Source organism: Electrophorus electricus, chromosome 4 (genome assembly GCF_041902795.1).
Source record: "Electrophorus electricus isolate QZ-2024a chromosome 4, ASM4190279v1, whole genome shotgun sequence".
NCBI lineage: Eukaryota > Metazoa > Chordata > Actinopteri > Gymnotiformes > Gymnotidae > Electrophorus > Electrophorus electricus.
This window is the reverse complement of record NC_137500.1, coordinates 3,645,001-3,664,533: the sequence shown is the minus strand read 5'-3', so window position 1 is coordinate 3,664,533 and position 19,533 is coordinate 3,645,001. Positions and strand designations below refer to the sequence as shown.

At 42.1% G+C, this 19,533-nt stretch overlaps 1 protein-coding gene across 8 annotated transcripts in view; it reads right to left on the bottom strand.

Moving 5' to 3' along the window:
• Positions 1-939: 939 nt before the first annotated feature.
• Positions 940-19,533, bottom strand: part of znf469 (zinc finger protein 469) — a 185,001-nt gene continuing 166,407 nt past the window's right edge. For 7 of the 8 annotated variants that reach the window (XM_081711837.1, XM_081711839.1, XM_081711838.1 and 4 more), the window contains one exon: positions 940-14,008. In XM_081711837.1, coding sequence (XP_081567963.1) covers positions 2,129-13,819 — 11,691 coding nt within the window. In that variant the 5' untranslated portion in view covers positions 13,820-14,008 and the 3' untranslated portion in view covers positions 940-2,128. The remainder of the gene's footprint in view (positions 14,009-19,533) is intronic. The other variant, XM_081711847.1, reaches the window with a different exon arrangement.

The following is a 19,533-nucleotide window of genomic DNA, read 5'->3' as shown; positions in this document are numbered from 1 at the left end:
TATCTCTTTCTCTCTCTCTCTCTCTCTCTCTCTCTCTCTCTGCCTCTCTCTGCCTCCTCCTCTTCGGCAGGTACATAGAAAGAGCATCTGTTTGAAATCCAGGGAATTCTCTCTCACTGCTGTGTCTTATGGCTTTTTATTCCTATGTGATGGTGAATAAGTCTCATGTAGGGATACAAGCCACTAAACACGCAGTGAACGGTCAGCTGCAAATGTCAGTCCCTTAGAGGATGTCATTAAAGGCGACGCAGCCTTGTGTTGGGTCGGACTGAGCAAATTTGCTAAGTTTGAATACTTACTAATAAAATTGCAAAGTTTATTTATTGGTTTGTTTATTTAGAATGTTTGTGCCATTACAACTAAGTCTGTTTTAGGAAGCTGTTTTCATGTTATTTACTTACATATAATTACCAGATAATTATTGCTATTTTTTGTAGAGTAATACAAAAATGTGTATTCTGCAACTTGCAACACACAATGAAGTAGGAGTGAGTAATGAAACTGTCTAATGGATAGACAGAATTATCTGCTTTTTGATAGCATTACAAATTTGACTTCTTGGCAGACAGTTACTTGTTAAAATCTAAACATCTGCTTCCGTACTGTGGAAGTGCTTCTGAAGACAAGATGTCACGTACAGCTCTTATGATGTGTCCTGTTTCACAGAAAACTTTGTATTTATATTCATCGTCTTTTGAAAACAATAAATAAACTAAAAATAAAAACAAAAAAGAACATAAAATAAGTGTTCATGATATAATTTTAAATAAAAAGGCAAATAGATTCTAATAATTAACTGGTTGCAGTGGTCTATATATGTGAAGGGGATTTTATGGTCAGCTGTTAATATAACTCACCATAATTATGATAAGCAATTATTCAAATGCTCTGCAGATCAACATAACCCAGAGCACCACAGAAGACAAAGAAACAAGGGAAGACGATGCAACTTTTTTAATAACCAACTTTATATGAGGCACTTTGTGAACCGCTTGTGAGCCTTCAGTAGGCTTAGTAATTCCTTTTTCTCATTCTCTTCATCCCTTGCACATTATTCAAATAGAACTTTGACATTATGCATTGCACCAGAGATAATCTACCTACAAGATAATACATTATAAGATACATATAAACAAGATAAAGCACCTTTTTTGTTTTAGTAAATAATAGTAATAATAAAACAATTGGAGGACATCTAGATAACCATGTGGATTTGGTGTGTGGTAACATCAGTGCATGGGAGGAATTTCTAATAAGGGGTTCGTGTGCAAGAATTGTCCTTGTTAGCACCTGAGTTCATATAACAGATGAAATCAAACTGAATTTAGTCTTGGAAAAAAGGCTTTCCTAATGCCCTCTTCTGAGGAGACCAAATGGACACTTGGACAAATGAACCCTTTTTGTGATGGATTTTACACAGTAATTTTCCTCACTTTTCCAGAAACTATTGAGTACCAGCAAAAATGATATGATGAACTTATCAGCTACATGTTCCCTTCAGTTAGAGGACATTTGTGTTCACATTACAATAACAATAATATAGCACCAATTAATGTTTATACAAAAGCCAATACATTGAATGTCACTGCAGTACAGTAAAGTAATAGAATATGAAAAGAGTAATTCTCAGATGCATACAAAATAGGCACATTGACAGTCCAGAATTAGAATGTCATTTGGTCCTTTTGCTCAAAATGAAACACCCCCCCCCGTAATACAAACAAACAAAAAAAAATCTATGAACACATGGCGAATGTAAAAGTGTCATGCATAATTAGAAACAAAATCTCAGTTACTTTCAAGTAATCTTTTTTTCAAATCTTTTCTTTTTTAAATGAAATACAGTCTCTGTAACATGATCTTCAAAATAGAGAAAATAAAGTTATTTGTAAAAGATTGCTGGCCACCAGCAATTAAATTTTATATTTATAAACTTGTCTTTATCATTGGTCCTCACATTGATGTGAACACATATACAAGAAGATACAAAGTATTAAAGTGACTAATTAAGGGACACTATTTCACAGAGGAGGGTCGTACAAGCTCAGTTTTGTGTACAAAATTGTCTTGATCACTAGTGGATAATTTTACCCCACCCCCCCCCCCCTTAGTAGCATCCATCTATTACTCAGTTAATGGATTCAGAAGTGTCCTTCCTTAAAGGAATTTTAAAACCAGTGAGTCTTTGGCCAAATAGCTGGCTAAGTAGGTTGTTTTGTGACTCTGCAGTACGATAAGAGTGAGTCTCCAAAGTCTTGACACCTGGCTTGTGCCGGGATTTGTTAAATGATTTGTTCATGGAGGCTACAGACATCTTGGATGTTGGAGAATGAATGGATCTCCCAGTGACAACCTTTTTCCCCCTGAAATCCCCATTCAATCGATGGACCAGTTCTCCTTTCTTTGGGGAAAGATTATCAAGCGAGCCTCTCTTTGGTTGTAGGTCCAACGTTCCTGTTTTGTGCTTAGAGACTATTTTGTTACAGGCTGTGCCGTCCTTTACTGATGTGAGCACAGGATAGTCACTGCCATCAGCTTTTCGTTGACAAGTCAGACTCTCACATTTGTTGGGTCGAAACTTCTTTTTGACCTTTCGATCAATGCCAAGGTTCTCCCGTGTGGCAGGGGATACTGTCCTTGGAGAACTTTGCTTCGTCTTGACGTCTTTCCTTTTTTTCAGTTTAATCGAGTCCTTGTCTTCACCTGTAATGGAGCTAAGAAGAATCTTGGCATGACTTATAGCTACAGCATCAGAGGTTCCAAGGCTTCCAGGCCTTGGGCTATTGTCAAGGCATTGTTTAAAGTTTTCACTTGTCTTAAAAGATGTTTTGTCTTTAACCAGGATGTAAGTTGAGAGTTCATCATGATTTGTGTCTTGCTCAGTTCCACTCATTCGAATCAGTGAAGATTCATTTAATTGGTTCTGTCTTAGCTGATCTATCTCACTGGATAATGATGGCTGTTTTATAAAATCAACATGATAGTCCTCATTAGACAAGGAATTTATTGTCTGTTGGCTTTTCATGCTTTTACTTCTTTGATCAGAAATTTGCAAGTTGCACACATCAGATTTTTCTGCATCCATTTGCTCATTTGCACTTGCAAAATCTGTGCATTCTTTCATTGTGTTCTCAGGAACACTACTCTCATTGGAAACTGTCACTGGTGATGTGGTCCGACTTCCTAAACATTCATCCTTGATTTTAACATCACAGATCTCAGCCAGAGGGGTCCTGTTATCAGTACCGACCTCCCTGGTGTCTCCGTCTTGGACTTCGTGTGCATAAGATCCTTCACAGTCTTCTTCCTTAGGCACTGTGTTTATGGGAAGGCTGTGTTCAGCAGAATCCATTTGGGGCTGATACTCACCCAACTCTTGAACCCCAGAAAGGTCTTCTGCCTCGTCCTCAATTTTCACACTTGTGTTATTTGTGTCAGTGAACTGTTCATCAGCACTGCTGCATGGAGGATCTTCTAAGATTGGTTTTAGGCCCCGTGTCTCTGTACTCTGGCTTAAATGTATAGAGGTTATGCTTGCAATGCCACTGTCCAAGCTATTTTCTTGGGAACTTTCACTAAGTACCTTCCTCCTCTTATTTGGTGGCATGTCCAATTCATCATTTTTGGATTTGAAGGGCTTGCATGGTCTCACAACTCCCCTAAACTTAAAGATCTTATTCGCTCCGGCCAGATGTTTCTCCATATGACGGTCAAATTGTTCTTTTTTGGAGAAAGTGTAGTTGCAGGTACTGCAGATGAAAGACTTTTTAATTACATGCATAACATCTGCACAGAGCTCACAGGTGTACAGTGTGGTGTGCTTTGAATCGAGTTCCTCCACCTCCTCATGCTCATTTTTCAGGTGATCTTTCAGCTCCTTTACTTCTTGATATGCGACTGGGCATTTGTGACACATGAAAATTTTTTGCAAGCTGTGAACAACCAGGTGTCGTTGAAGCTTAAAAGGCTTGGGAAACTGCTTGCCACAGTGGTGGCAATCTCTTGAGGGGTCCTTGCAGTTGGCATGCATTTCAATGTTTTTTGGTGTAGTCTCTGTTTTATGCAGTACTTCAAGTGGTGTAAAAGTGCCATGTTTGGTCCCTCCAACTGCACAGACTTTAGTCTTTACAGCTACAGGCTCACACATATCCAAGGACTTAAGCTCTGTACCAGGGACATCCACAGAGGCCTTTCTCTCTTCCTTAGATGATTTGACATTCTCCCCTTTTATGGACTTGTTAGACCTATGCTGCATGATTGAAGAAATGAAATTCTTCACAGCATTCTCTTGCATAAAGCAGCCTGGCATGTCTAGCAAGGAACTCTGAGACTGACCTTTTCGAGCAAACTGTGTAGCATGCTCGCGTAGGTGCTCATTGTACATCCAGACATCTGAGATCTCCTTCAAGCACATGCCACAAGTCCAGATGCCTGCTTTATTCTTGGCATGTTTCTCCTTCAGATGGTCGCGAAGCTGCTCACGGGAGCTAAATTTGCGCTGGACACACATATAACAAGTAGGAGGAGGGGAAGGATTGTGCGAAAGCTTGTGGAAGTCCAGCTCACCCAAGGTGAGAAACCATGTGAAGCACACTTTGCATTTGTATTGCTTATCTTTGGGCTTCAGTCCAGTCTCAATGCGTTTTCTTCCTCTGCGTTCCGTAGGTTTCTTGGGAGATTTTTCAGGCTCTTTGATTTCAGTGCTATTGCTGGCAATTACATCAACCAAAGAAATATCCCTTCCAGGCTCAAAGAACTGTATTTCAGGGAGCTGAAATGTAGTGTTGAGATTCTGAATGTCAATGCCTGGGTAACGAGTGACATTATCTTGGACACAGACTATCTGCAAAGGGCAAGGCCTGCCAGTCACCTCAGTTTTGCAGTCTCCCTGGGAATCTGAAGTCCCTGCCCTTTCTACACTTGCATCTTCAGATCCATCTAAATGTGCTGATTGTTTCGTGAGTTTTTCTGTTTGGCATAAAAAATCATTGACGCTTACCTCTGAAGTGTCTTCATAGGCTGTCTGATGGTCTGTTAGGTCATCATTTGAAACGCTTCCCTCAGCAGAACCTTTGAGTGTGCTCTTATGGCACATCTCAAGCATCTTTGCGTCATCAAGTGATATAGTTTCATATTGACAATGGTCATTTGGATCGCTAACAAATATATGCTCTGTCTTTTCCTTATACTCCTCATTCTTATCAAGAAACATGTCGGAGCATGAGTAATCTGAGACCAAACTGGACATTTGCTTCTGCTTTTTGTTACTTTTACCATAGACCCGTGCACACTTTTTCCTTTTCATTTCATCATTCCTTGGAAATAATCGAGAGAATGTGCTTTCATCATCAAAAAGAGCTTTAAGATCAGGCCCCATCCCACTGGGACTTAATGGCTGAACTTTAGAACTCTCACAGTGCGTATTATTCTCATCTGTAGGAAAACTGCTCATCTCACATTTGACAGCATCTGTAGGATCCTCACTTGGATCACAGATTTTTTTCATGTCAAGATATTCCGTTGTAATTGCAAATTCCTTACAAACATAATTTGTCTGCCCGTTTTCTAAGGTTTGTAGATTTGCACAACTCTCCATCTTTATTATTGCATCTTCTTCAGCTCCATGGCTGTACAGATCAGGGTGCTTTGGGAAAGTGGTCTCTATGTTTTGTTCATCAGAACATGGACTTTCCATCCCTTGATGTTCCTCTGTGATTTTCACCTCCTGACAGTTGGAGCTGTTGGTCATTCTCTGTTTTTTGGGTGACCTTGGGCATTCTGGTTGCTCTTTTGTAGGAAAATCTGGGGAAATAGCCTGTAGGATGTCAGTTTTAAGTATATTAAGCAGTTCTTCTGGGAAAGGGTCTGGCTTTACAAGTTCATGAACTAATCCTTCATTGCTTATATCCATGCTCTTGGTTCTTTTAACTTTGCTGTTTTTCTTTGCTTTCACATTTACTGAGGCAATTTCCTCTTTCTCATTGTTCTTCAAGCCTTTTGATCCTTGTGGTTCATTTGATGTGCTATCAAACACTGAAGTCAGATCTGCTTGCTCGCCATGTCTTACAGTTATGCCATCTTTGTCTGGGTGGAGCAAAACCACTGGATCAAGGATCCCAATATGATCTTGAAAAACAGGCACAAATTCTCGGTTGCTCAAGGATAGATTTTTAATTGTGGCCGCCTCAGCTTTTATAGTGTGCTTCACTGCTTTGTGTCTCTTAAGTCCAGGCACAGTACGGAAGTACATTAAACACATTTCACACTGAAATTTTCCTTGAACTGAATTCTGTGTACCAGCTTTTTTAGGTGAGGATTTTACTTCTGGCTGGTTTGTGCTTTGTCCCATTGCTGCGGTAGGTACAGGTGTGAGCCTAATGTCTACATCTGGTAGCAGTTCTTTAGGACTGAGTGTGTCCAAAACACTGGGCATCCTGGGGCTCTGAGACAAGCTGTCAATCTTAAAAGGTGTTAGGTGATTCTCCACATTTTCAACATCTGCCTTGTTCAGCAAGTTCATGTGCAAGTCCACATAATCAGTAGTTTCAAGGGGGACATGACAAGTGCTCAAATCACTTTGGTGAACCTTTGAGAGCTGTTCTGTAATAGTAGGAGCAACACTGTCCCCATGATGATGATGGGTGGGTGAAATACAGGAGTACTTGTCCTTTTCGCTAGTGGTATTCTGAAAAGGTGATATGTCAAGTTTAACTAAGTGATCATGAGTAGTTAATTCAAGCTCATTTTGAATATGTATTGGGCTAAGTCGACAATTTGTTGACAACTGCGTATCAATAGTCAGGGCACAGGCATTGAGGTCAAGGCTGTCTTTAGGGCTTAACTTTATGTTGGACTGGACATCCATCCCCTTATTTAAGGTTTCAGAGTTTAAACTGCAGTCACTGAAATGTGTTTCAATGTAATTTAGTGGGCTTAGTTTGAACTCATATAATGTGTTGCTGTTTTGGGCAACATCCAATGTTTCTGACTTCTCATTTACCTCATTGAAGGTTTGTTTGGAGATGTTGTCAACATCCAAAACTGTATCTGGGCTAGATCTTTTGTTTTGTGTTGTTTCTCCAAAGTCCATATGGGGATCAGAAGAATTATTAATCTCTGTTGTTGTGACTGGTGACTCACAATTATCTGACTTGCCAATGTCTAAATCTTCAGAGCATTTACCTTTAAGGTTTGGCCTGTCTTCAATCAAAGCAGGGGCAATTATGTTGACATCAGTCCAGCAACCTGTTAATGATGTTAAACTGTTATTTGCATACACAGTAGGACTGAGTGAAGAAATGAGGGGAGGATCCACTGGTGATGGACTCACTGGTGGTGCAGAATTTAGTTTGGAGTCCTCATCCACTTTGCATTGTCCTGTTCCTTCACATGATTGGTCTGCAGCAGAAAGAATGTCAAAGGAAGGGCATTTCTCCATGACTACTTCGTGGCAGTGATCGTCTTCATCTGTTTCTGGTTGCACATGACTAGTTCCGCTTTCTGTGACATTCTCTTGGATCTCATGTGCATGGGCATTCCCACGCTGATGAGACTGAATAATCCTGTTGAGAACAGCATCATTTGCTGGGTCTTTGTTCTCTTTTGCTCTCTCAATTGTGCAATGTTCATTTTCATGGTCTTGACTGCTATTCTTTGATGATGCAGCTTCATAAAATACATTATCATCTTTGTTAGTGTTAGAGTCCATGTAAATCTCTTCTGTTTGACTGCTGTCCTGTTTAAGGCACATAGTGCTATTCTCTTTCATCCCATCCTGGAATGTTGTAGGAACATGTGGATTGTTGAGAAGGCTACTTGAATTATGATATTCTATAATGCCACACTCACCAGTCCCTGTCTGGCCAACAGATGGTTCACAATTCTGGTGTTCAAAGATGATAACTGGTGACACTGATGTGTGGATTACTTCTGGTGAGTCCTGACACTCGCTGATTGACATACTTTCACAGGTGCTCTCGAGAGGTTGTAACTTATTCATGCATGTATCTTTGTCATTTGGTATGACCTCATTGCCTTCAATGCTGTTTTTTTCATCTGTGACTGATATGCTATCTACCTTCAACTCACATTTGTCATGTATTATAAACTTGTGTGGCTGCTCCAAAAATGTTTTGTTGAGATTTGTTGAGCACTTAGTCATGTCTACTGCTGAATAAGTTGAGTCCACTCTTTCACTCTCATTTTTAGATTTAATCTTTTGTTCATGTGATTTTTCTTCCTCTTCAGCAGTGCTGCAATCTTTTTGTTGAAGAAGTGATCGAGGTGATTCTAGCCCTGAAGACAAAGAATCTGAGATCACTTCTAGGCTTTTCATGAGATTTTCTGTATATATTTCATGTTCAATCATCTCTTCTGATTTGTCTGTAGTTGTGCCCAGAGAATGACTGATCTTGGTTTTTTCCTGGTTTTGCTCAATGTTTAGTGCTGGTTTGTTCTCGGTGGGTAGAATTGTTAAGTCTGTACCATCCTTAACATCTAAGTTATCCTGGTTTAAATGAGCTTGAGTGTCTGCCACAGCGGCGTGTGTTGGTGTGTGGAGGCATTGCTGTCCACCCATCAAGCCAAACTGGACTGGACTGGACCATGGTAGGTCAGGTTCAGGGAAAAGCTGTGATCCTGTAGGTGTGGCAAGTACTAAGCTTTCTGATGGGCAAACCACTTCCAGGCTCTGTTCACATTCACTTTCATGACCTAGTCTCAGAGGTGAAAATTTACTCATGGCCAGAGATTTTGGTGACTCATTGTCAAGTGAAGAAGGACTACTTAGTTTAGGTGTCTGGAGTTGGCTCTCAAGCTCTGTCACAATTCTCTTTATCTCAAGCTCATCTTCAGAGACACAACTATTGAGATTTGGATGGTAGTCCATTATTTTATCTGTCAGAGTGAAAGGAACATGGTTAAAGCTAATCTTTTTATCATTTGTTATATCTGAATCATCTTTGTACTGTGCAATTTCATCTGGTAGCTCAGGAGTCACATCGACTATCATGCTCCAGTCTCTTTGCTCTAGTAATGGTGAAAAGGCAGACTCAAACAGCTCCTTCTTATCTGTCGTGGTCTCTATAGGGCCAAAGCTCTCTTTAGTTAGTTGAATATCTGGGTACAAGTTGTTGTCAAATCCACCTACATTGAGGTCACCAAACATTGATGATGTATCAAATGAAAGTGGTGATTTAATGAGACTCTGGTCATGTTCTAAAGTGTAAGGCATAAGGCAGTTTCTGTCTTTTTGTAGGGAAGTATCATGAAGTTTAGCAGGAGATAAACACACATCATCTATGAGTGAACTGCAAAGTGATGTTGGTTCAGAGAATAAGTCACTTGGAGTACTCTTTATGTCTTTGATTGTGGAAATATTGCTGCTGAAGTTCTCAGGGGAAGTCATTGGTGATTCTGAATCTGGTTGAGACATCTGACCCTCTCTCTTCTTGTGCAATGATCTTCCCTTTGGTAAAGCATTATCTTTTTTTATCTTGGCGATTTGATTGGCCTCTTTGGTCTTTTCTGGATTCAATGTGATACTGGGTTTTTGGAGTTGCATGCTAGCTTTTATGTAATCTTTGTAGTCTTTGTTGAGTAGTGTGGGCTCCTCTGCACTTGCCATTTCACAGCCGTAGTGGTTCATTTTTTCCTCCACCTCTACTCTGGTGGTTTTGAATCTTGCAAGGCAGACAGTACTATTGGTCAAAGTATGCTGTGAAGCAGTCTCTTCTGTTGTGCTGATGATGTTTGAACACTTTGAAGTAGTGTAACTGTCTTTGAGTTCTGAGAGTAGAATCTTGTCGGTGCTATAATGTTTTGTGTTTTTTGTGAAAGTCAAAGCTAATGATGTGCTTGACTCTTTTAGGATCCTTTGAGGAGACCTCTCATGCTCTAAGGAATCCTGGTCTTTTTTTCTGACTTCTCTTTTCTCACAGTCTGAATCAATGCTTTTAGGGCTGCTGATGCTCTCACTGGAGATGCTCACAGATGTACTGAGTTCACTGCTGGTGGAAGATCTGCTGCTTCGTCTTCTCACTCTCTGATGACCAGATGTTTCTTTTACTAAGGGCGGAGAGACAGCCTCAGCTTTCTTAGTTTCGAAGCTCTCGCTCTTGTCTTGCTTCCACGGACTGTCTCTGTTCTTATCTGCTCTGATCCTCTCTTTGCACCCTTTTGTGTATGTGTACTTGCACCGGATGCTCTGGCTAAGTCTTCCTTGGCTGGCAATCTTCACAGGCTCACAGTCCTCTTCTGAGTCAGAGACATAATCATACTCCCGGAAAGTAGGGTTCTGTACTGTGGGTGTCACTCTTTCCATTACCAGTGAGAACTGCATGTTTTTAGTACCTTTCACATGGAGCTTATGCAGCTTGTTTTTTTGTTGAACTATTTTATGTATTAGCTCCTTACTCCAACTCCCTCCACTGGTCCTTTTTCTTTTCCCATCCTTCACCACTGGTCTCTGAGATGTAGGACTTTTGGTTATAGAAGTTTGATGAATGGCTGTTTTAACTTCTGGGGTGTTCCTTTGCAAGCTTTTGGCTCCACATCTTTCTGAAAACTTTCTGGATAAGAGATACCTGGGAGCATGAGCACTTTCTTCTGCTGCCTTGTCAGACTTTTGTGTTTCTTTAATCCACTGTGTGCTAGATTCCTCTGAGGTGGATTCCCTCTTCACAAGAAATGTTTGTTCTTTGGCACTTTCTTCATTTGGCTCTGAATCCAGATGGTTTTCTTTGTGGGTATCTTCGATGTGTTTGCTCTCAGAACTGAGGCAGTCTAAGTCTGAGTCAAAGGAATACTTTTCCTGTAGTAAAGATTTCTCACTGGATGTGAATTCATGTTTACTTCTGCTTTCAAACATAATGGTATCTTTGGTTTTTAAAGTGTGCCTGTTAGATGAGCATTTTGTAGTGGTAATCTCATCATCAACAAATGCATCAATAAAGCTACTATCAATCTCAGAGTTATCTGACTGATAACAAATACCATTCAAGGCTTCCGTGATGAGGCTGTCTAACTTCGCATCTTCCATCTCCAAATCAGGGAGGGCTGCAGATGGTAGCATGAGTTTTGTAGGATCATCTTTTGCACAGACTTTTGTTTCACAATCTGGAATTATGTCCCCATTCTTGCTAAGTCCTAGCAAGGACAGATGCAAATCAGATGAACTCCTTGACATTGCAAATCCACAACCAGATGAAATGGCTTTTGCATGATCCGTATGAAATTTCCTTGTATCCTCAACCTTACGAACATCTTTGAAGTCATTTTGTGCAAACGTATGCTGTCCACAGTATTGCTTATGGTCAAGGAAAGAAGCCACATTGTTAAAATTCTGATCACACTGTTTGCATGTGAGAAGAACATCTAATTGGTCCAGGTTGGCTGTGGCTAGCAGCTGGTGGGCTGAATATGGGGGAGGTGGATGATGTTCCATCCCATAGCTTTCCATACAAGCTTTCCCACTGTCCATGCCATGTTTTGGATGTCGGATATTCGATGAACAACTTGCAACGCTTTCTTTGGCTCTGTCTTGGCTGTAGTGCAGGGTTCGGGAGACCTCTGAATGATAGTGCTGATTAGAGTTGAGGCTGTCTGATGATGCCTTTCCTTGGTGCTGGTGATAAAATTGTGGTGGAGGCACCTGTGAGTTTTGGCTGTCATCAGAGCTACTGTTTCCAGGGCTAGTAGAGTCTGGTGAAAGGGAAGAGCATGTGCTACCGGAGGTTGGATTTTGTATGGGTGAATGTGAGGGTGAGTCATATGGGGAAACCATCATTAGTCCCATGGTTGGGACGTGTAATGGAGGGTAGTGTGGGGTTCTAGGTGATGCATGCACTGTCTGGTTTAAACTAAAGAATAATGACTTATTTTGAGCATCACTAGCCTGTCTTTGATTTGATTCTACTTTACCTGTAAACTGACATGGTAATATTGAACTACAACCCTGTTTAACACTATCTTGCCTTAGATTTGAGAAAGCCTCACTGGGTCTTTTGCTGGCAAAACTGTTAGAACATTTTTGGGTGTTGCTTTTTTGTGACTTGCCATCTTCTTGCCAGTCAGAAGGAGTTCTCAAAAAGCTCAGTGGCTGATTACTAAGTTGTCTGGATAGCTCAATCTTGTTTTGGCTTGGCATGGCTGAAGTGAGGCGTAGTTGTTGCCAGGGCATGCGACTATTAATTCCTGTGTTTTGCCTTTGCTCAAGAGGAGGTTGGCACTGAAATGGATATGGTGTGGAGCTCTGATCCATGGGTGATGGGAAAGCCTTGTTGGGCCCTTCCCATGATTGTGCTACTCTACTCTGGCTTTTATTGGGATTTTTGTCGTGAGGTGTTGCACCCAGGTGGATGGTACTGGGTGGAGGGCTACTGTATGCTTTGTTTGGAAAGTGCATTTGTGAACTTTGACCTTGTGCAATATTTCTGATGTGGTTGACACTGCCTTGAATAAGAACTCTCTGAGTAGAAGTGCCATTTTTTGTATGGCAGCCCTTTTGGCCCCCTGTACTAACAGCTGTATCCCTGTCTATAGGACAGTAAGTGTCTGGCTTGTCAGATAAAGCACTCTTATTTGGCTCTGATTGGAGATTGCATGAAATTGAGCTTTCACCATTGCCAGCATCCTCGTTTATGCTTCCTGTGCAGTGCACTGATGGTGGCATCCCATGAGGAGTCTGCACATAGGGGGGTGGTTTGGAGTGTAAACTGTACTGTAGTCTGTCCACTGATTTTTCGTTACTAAGCTGTGTGTTGCTTTGCACCACCTCGTGCTCCTCGCCGGAGGACTGAAAAGAAAACGAGGTCTGCGGCACTTCGTTAGAACCCAGTGACGCCTCTATGAAGTCCTGAGGCTGCGGGTTCTGATCACAGGGGAAGGGATCTGAGGCTGGATCATCTAGTAATGGATATCCATACTGAAATGGTAAAGGAGCAAAACCATTTGGCTTGTTAACTTCTACAACATTGTTAGTTTTTTGTGAAGGGACCCCAAAACTGGAATTGCTAAATGTCCTGTCCGGAGACTGCCACATGTCAACTACACTCAGCTGAAAGTCAGGGAACAGCATTTGGCTGGCTGGTTGTGTGCTGCTGGTCTCTAGTAGACCGGGTTGCTGCTGTGCTGTGGTGGACGGAGGGTGCTGGTGAGCAGGGCCCCCAGCTGCAGAGCCCACGGTTTGCGAGGTATAGCTTGGGGAGGTAAGGTTGGAAGAGCCCTCCTGGAAGCAGCGGTTGTAGCTGAGCTCCTCCTGCTGTAGTTCTGCCTCACGCTCTGGGATGCTTGGCACATGAAACCTGTAGCTGCCTGAGACAGGGCCTCGGCTAGCCTCCAGTTTCTTAGGAGGCGCAACTTTCTGCTGCGGATAGGCTATCCCAATTGTGGGATTGGAGCGTGGATTTGTAATACTCAGTCTGTAGAGCTGCTGTGGGTTACCACGCTCTGTTTTTCCCGACTTTTTACTCTTGTCCCGATTACGACTTTTCCCACTAGGGGACTGAGGGCTGCCCTTGCTGCTCGGCCATGTTCGGTCACTGGTGTACTTCGAATGGTTCTGCAATGACTTGAAATCAATTTTTCCTGCCTGCTGTGGCCGAATGACGGCTTCCCGTTGCTGAGTGTTGTCTCTTTCCTTTTCTACAAACTTAGCACTAGCGTTGACAGTCTGTGAGTCCATACTTCCATTCTGAAAGTGCTCAGGAGACCCTTTCGATGCTTTCTCACCAAACTGTTCTTTTACAGGTTTCTTTTCCTGCTGGTTGGATTCTGCATCCAGCTTTTTGCTGCCAAAAGTCTGTTTTGTCTCTCCTGCCATGGTGCTGGTGAGGTTGGTTCTTTAGGCTGCTCCTTATCTCTGCAGTCTGTGACACAATGACATTGTGATCTAGTCTGGATCAATCGGCCTCCAGCAACGAAAGGAAAATGTACAATATTAATCTTGTGTCTCCTCTTATCTCCTCAGGTCTTCCATGACTAAATGATCATCTGTCATCATCTTGAAGTTCTGTTGATGAGAGAGAGATGAAAAAGAGATGTGAGGCTTGTCAGTTTGTTCACACTCATAACGTTGATTCAGAATTAGTTGGCATGTGTTGATACCTAAACTAATAGTAAACCAGCAATACCTGATTATCTCATCAAAAACATAGCCCTGTACTACACCTTTACATACATATGCATAATATTTGGATATATAGGGGGAAAATAGGAGAACCAGAGAGCTAGAATGACAAGGATATTGAGGCTAACCAATACCCCGCGTCACCAGGAGAGAGCAGCATTGTATCAATTTAGCCACAAAACAAAAAAACATGGAATTTTGAAGCTAGATGGGAAAAATAAGGACTGTGACTCAACTTGCAGATGCTCCTGCCAGTGAATATTTCATGCAAACTACGCTCATTCCCCTATTGTTATACTTCACTCTACTTCAGACTCTACTTGACACTGTAACTTCCATTGTAAGTTATATTATATATTATAATATACAATATATTATGTATTCCGAAGACGCTAGGATAGGTGGCAAAAGGATTTCTTTGTACTGTGCAAGTATAATGAATAAATACATCCATCATTCCATTCCTTTCAATCTTAGAAAACTGCTCTTGTCAATATACAGGGCTTTATTTACTTGAAATGAAAACTACATGATACAATTCAACAATTTTTACATTTGTGATTCAGCAAACTGTTTCTAAAACCAAAGCTTAATTCTGTTTGTTGCTCCAGTCCCCTGACATTTTCTGACATTTTCTGTCAACCATCAGTTTATCAGTCTTGTCAATGAAATTTCCTGTCCCCTGTCATTCTTATTTCCAGTAGATGAGTATGATGCTCAGAATATTTAGTCAACACCAAAGGAGTTCAAACATCCCAGGGGTAATGAGAGGTAATGAGGAGGGTGGGGCCTCTGTGTTGATTGCCTTTCTTCGTATGTTCTGGACACTGCATACCACAGCTTACTTTGGCCTGCATCAACTTCATTTGTGGTTAGGCTACAATCAGCAGAGTTTAACAGTAAAAGTTATCTCTGTGCTGACCCCTTCCCACAGTCCACTCAGCCCAATATTAGTGAAACAGTTAAGGAGAATGCATAATTTCTGTATACATCACCTCTTCAGCTTTGTTTCAGTTCACGTAACGTGATGGACACGAGTGTATTCACTAATACCTGCTTCCTTAGCGCTCCTTAAGTCAGTGTGGCAAGTAACACACCAACCAGATTACTGAAAAACGGTTTAGTAGGAAGGTCTCCTCAGTGGCAACCAGAGATGGAACGCATGCCTTTGGGTGGAGAGCCTGCCTTTAGGTGGAGAGAATGCCTTTGGTTGGAGAGCATGCCTTTAGGTGGAGAGAATGCCTTTAAGTGAAGAGCATGCCTTTGGGTGGAGAGCATGCCTTTGGGTGGAGAGCATGCCTTTAGGTGGAGAGAATACCTTTAAGTGAAGAGCATGCCTTTGGGTGGAGAGCATGCCTTTAGGTGGAGAGAATGCCTTTAAGTGAAGAGCATGCCTTTGGGTGGAGAGCATGCCTTTGGGTGGAGAGTATGCCTTTAGGTGGAGAGAATGCCTTTGGGTGGAGAGCATGCCTTTAGGTGGAGAGAATGCCTTTAAGTGAAGAGCATGCCTTTGTGTGGAGAGCATGCCTTTAGGTGGAGAGAATGCTTTGGGTGGAGAGCATGCCTTTGTGTGGAGAGCATGCCTTTAGGTGGAGAGAATGCTTTTGGGTGGAGAGCATGCCTTTGTGTGGAGAGCATGCCTTAAGGTGGAGAGCATGCCTTAGCTGGCACCCGCCTGTTCACATGCACAGAATCAGGCAGCCGGTGCTCACCCAGACATGCTCAGGCACCCTACCGCCGTTCAGAGACATGTGATAGCTGGTGTCACGTGTCCTGAAGGCCGTGCATCCTTACTTCCCCCACGCTCTCTCAGACGGGATGTGGCCATGTGACAGATAGGAGTCAAGACAGGAAGTGAAACTGGCATCAACTAACAATGGGATATAACGTGAAAAAATCGAAAGAAAACGGAGCTGCAACTACTTGAATAATTATACTGTATATGCTTGTGGGGATAATTATGGCTTCTAAATAGAATAAAAGTGAATAAAAAAGAATAAACATGAAATACAAGAGAATAAAACACAACAAAATATAGAATAGCAGTACACATTCGGTGGAAGCCACAGATAAAGTCTGAAACCCACATCCCGGTCACATGACCTCCACTTCACTTTGACATGCATGACCCTTTATAGTTAATGGCATGGTTCAGACCCGTAATTACATGGCGCTGACAGTAACTGGGTGTTGTGTGGCTGGGGACACAGTGGGAAAAGAAGCCAGGACACTTTTACTCTTCCACCGTCTTTTCGTCCGCGCGCTTGCTCACGTTTTCAGGCTTCTCTGGATGTGCATCACAGCGCGGTTTACAACTGTTGTCCTCTGCATTATGCATTTGCACGGGCCATTAAAAGGTGATCCGGTTATTCTAAAAGGCTGGGTAAAGGTCTGGTTTAATCCTGAGCTAAAATTGATTTCTAATCTGAAATCCCCCTTGGCAATGCAAATTTGGCTTAATCTGTGTCCGTAAAGGCATTCTTTAAAGGTCTTTTTTTTTCAGATGTATGTCAAGCTTTGTGTTGGAAATTAAACTCCCATCACCAAAATATTTTATTTGAGGAGTTTAATGCCCACAAATCAGTCCATTGTCCTCTGTCTTCCCAAAATCCTTCTCATTTTGGTAATTTGAGAACTGTTTTTGTTACATTCCCGATCTTATTGTTCAGACCCCACAGGCCTAGACATGAATATCAGCAGGTGCTTTTCCCCATACAACAGCTCCTTTTTCTGGCCTTGGGGAGGATTACTGTGCTTAATTCTGACATAATAGCCAATTCCAGGTGCTATCCATTGCCTTATTTCAAAAGCACATTAACGATCATATCACTCAGTTGAAAGGAAGTGCAAAAAGCCTATTATGCCATTACGAATATCGGTGTCAGTTGAATATTTCACATGTAACATTGCTGGTGGTGTGAAGGGAGTGGAGCTGGGAGAACAAGGAGTTCAAGCAGCTGAGATCAGCACTCTTCCCTGAGATCAAGGCACTCTACCCTGAGATCAGCACTCTTCCCTGAGATCCAGCACTCTACCCTGAGATCCAGCACTCTACCCTGAGATCAGCACTCTACCCTGTGATCAGCACTCTACCCTGAGATCTAGCACTCAGATCAAGCACTCTATCCTGAGATCCTGCACTCAGATCCAGTACTCTACCCTGAGATCCAGCACTGTACCCTGAGATCCAGCACTGTACCCTGAGATCCAGTACTCTACCCTGAGATCAGCACTCTACCCTGAGATCCAGTACTCTACCTGAGATCCAGCACTCAGATCCAGCATGCTACCCTGAGATCCAACACTCTACCCTGATATCCAGCACTCTACCCTGACAACCAGCATGCTACCTTGACAACAGCACTCTATCCTGAGATCCAGCACTCTACCCTGAGATCAGCACTCTACCCTGAGATCAGCACTCTTCCCTGAGATCCAGCACTCTACCCTGAGATCAGCACTCTTCCCTGAGATCCAGCACTCTACCCTGAGATCAGCACTCTACCCTGTGATCAGCACTCTTCCCTGAGATCAGCACTCTTCCCTGAGATCCAGCACTCTACCCTGTGATCAGCACTCTACCCTGAGATCTAGTACTCTACCCTGTGATCAGCACTCTACCCTGTGATCAGCACTCTTCCCTGAGATCCAGCACTCTACCCTGAGATCAGCACTCTACCCTGTGATCAGCACTCTACCCTGAGATCCAGCACTCTACCCTGAGATCAGCACTCTTCCCTGAGATCCAGCACTCTTCCCTGAGATCCAGCACTCTACCCTGAGATCAGCACTCTTCCCTGAGATCCAGCACTCTACCCTGAGATCAGCACTCTACCCTGTGATCAGCACTCTACCCTGAGATCTAGCACTCAGATCAAGCACTCTATCCTGAGATCCTGCACTCAGATCCAGTACTCTACCCTGAGATCCAGCACTGTACCCTGAGATCCAGCACTGTACCCTGAGATCCAGTACTCTACCCTGAGATCAGCACTCTACCCTGAGATCCAGTACTCTACCTGAGATCCAGCACTCAGATCCAGCATGCTACCCTGAGATCCAACACTCTACCCTGATATCCAGCACTCTACCCTGACAACCAGCATGCTACCTTGACAACAGCACTCTATCCTGAGATCCAACACTCTACCCTGACAACCAGTACTCTACTCTGAGATCCAGCACTCAGATCCAGCACTCTACCCTGAGATCCAGCACTCTACACTGACAACCAGCACTCAGATCCAGCACTCTACCCTGACAAACAGCAGTCTACCTTCACATCCAGCACTCTACCTTGACAACCAGTACTCTACCCTGAGATCCAGCACTCTACCCTGAGATCCAAAACTCTACCCTTTGGGGCTGAGCTTTAGGAATGTGCTGGCATACACATAGCAAGCAAATCCATCTATAGTACTAAAGGAGGTGAAGCTTAGTAGTGGTTATAGTCACCCAACTGATGTGTAGAGATTCACAGATGACACACCTACAGATGCTAAAAAAGACAACTGGTCTTTAGCCTTTATGCTGAGTGCTAACATGGAAAAATCTAAATGTTCTCAATCATTATTACTAGAGGCTACAAAAGCATATATGACAATAATTATGATATTGCGGTAAGTCATCAAAAATGACTCTAATTTGTTTTTAATTGTACTAAATTGGTTTAACACATATTTTCAAAGATTATACTTATACTTTTTATCTTAGGTAACCATTCCTCAAAAAGACATGGAGCATTGTGGGGTTCCATGCCTCTCTCACTGAGCACTGGGTTAAGCGGTCAACAGAATATATATCCTTAACACCAGATGAAGACAAGACAGAAATCTTTCTCGTTGACCAAGAAGGCATATTTAGATAAAATTGAAGATCTTTCTCTATACCCCAAACCAGTCATTAAGAATGTAGATGTCATTGGTTTATTTACAGACATTGATTCAAGCCTGCTACAATTTCCTACTGACTGCATTACCTATAAAGTCTATTAACAAATTATAGATTGTAGAAAATATTGCTTGTAGGAAAATAACGTGTTCCAGGTAGCACACTTACAATTACATCTGCAACATTGCATGTTTCTTGTACAATTTATTTAAAAGTTCTTTTATTGGATCTCAAAGCTATAAATACTCTGGCACCTTCATGCCTTAAAAATATCTGACTGTATTTCAGATTGGCTGTTAATACCATTATGCTGGCTTGCTGAACGCTCCAAGAGTGAAACATAAAAAAGTGCCGTAGCAGTATTCCGGTTTTATGCTTCTGAGTTTTAGGACTTTGCGCCTGCACATATCTGTCAGACACGTTTTTTTTTTTTTTTTAACAAAAAGCAGTGAAATGTATTAAAATGTATAAAATTTATTTATTTATTTATTTATTTTTTACACATTTGCTTTAAGTTT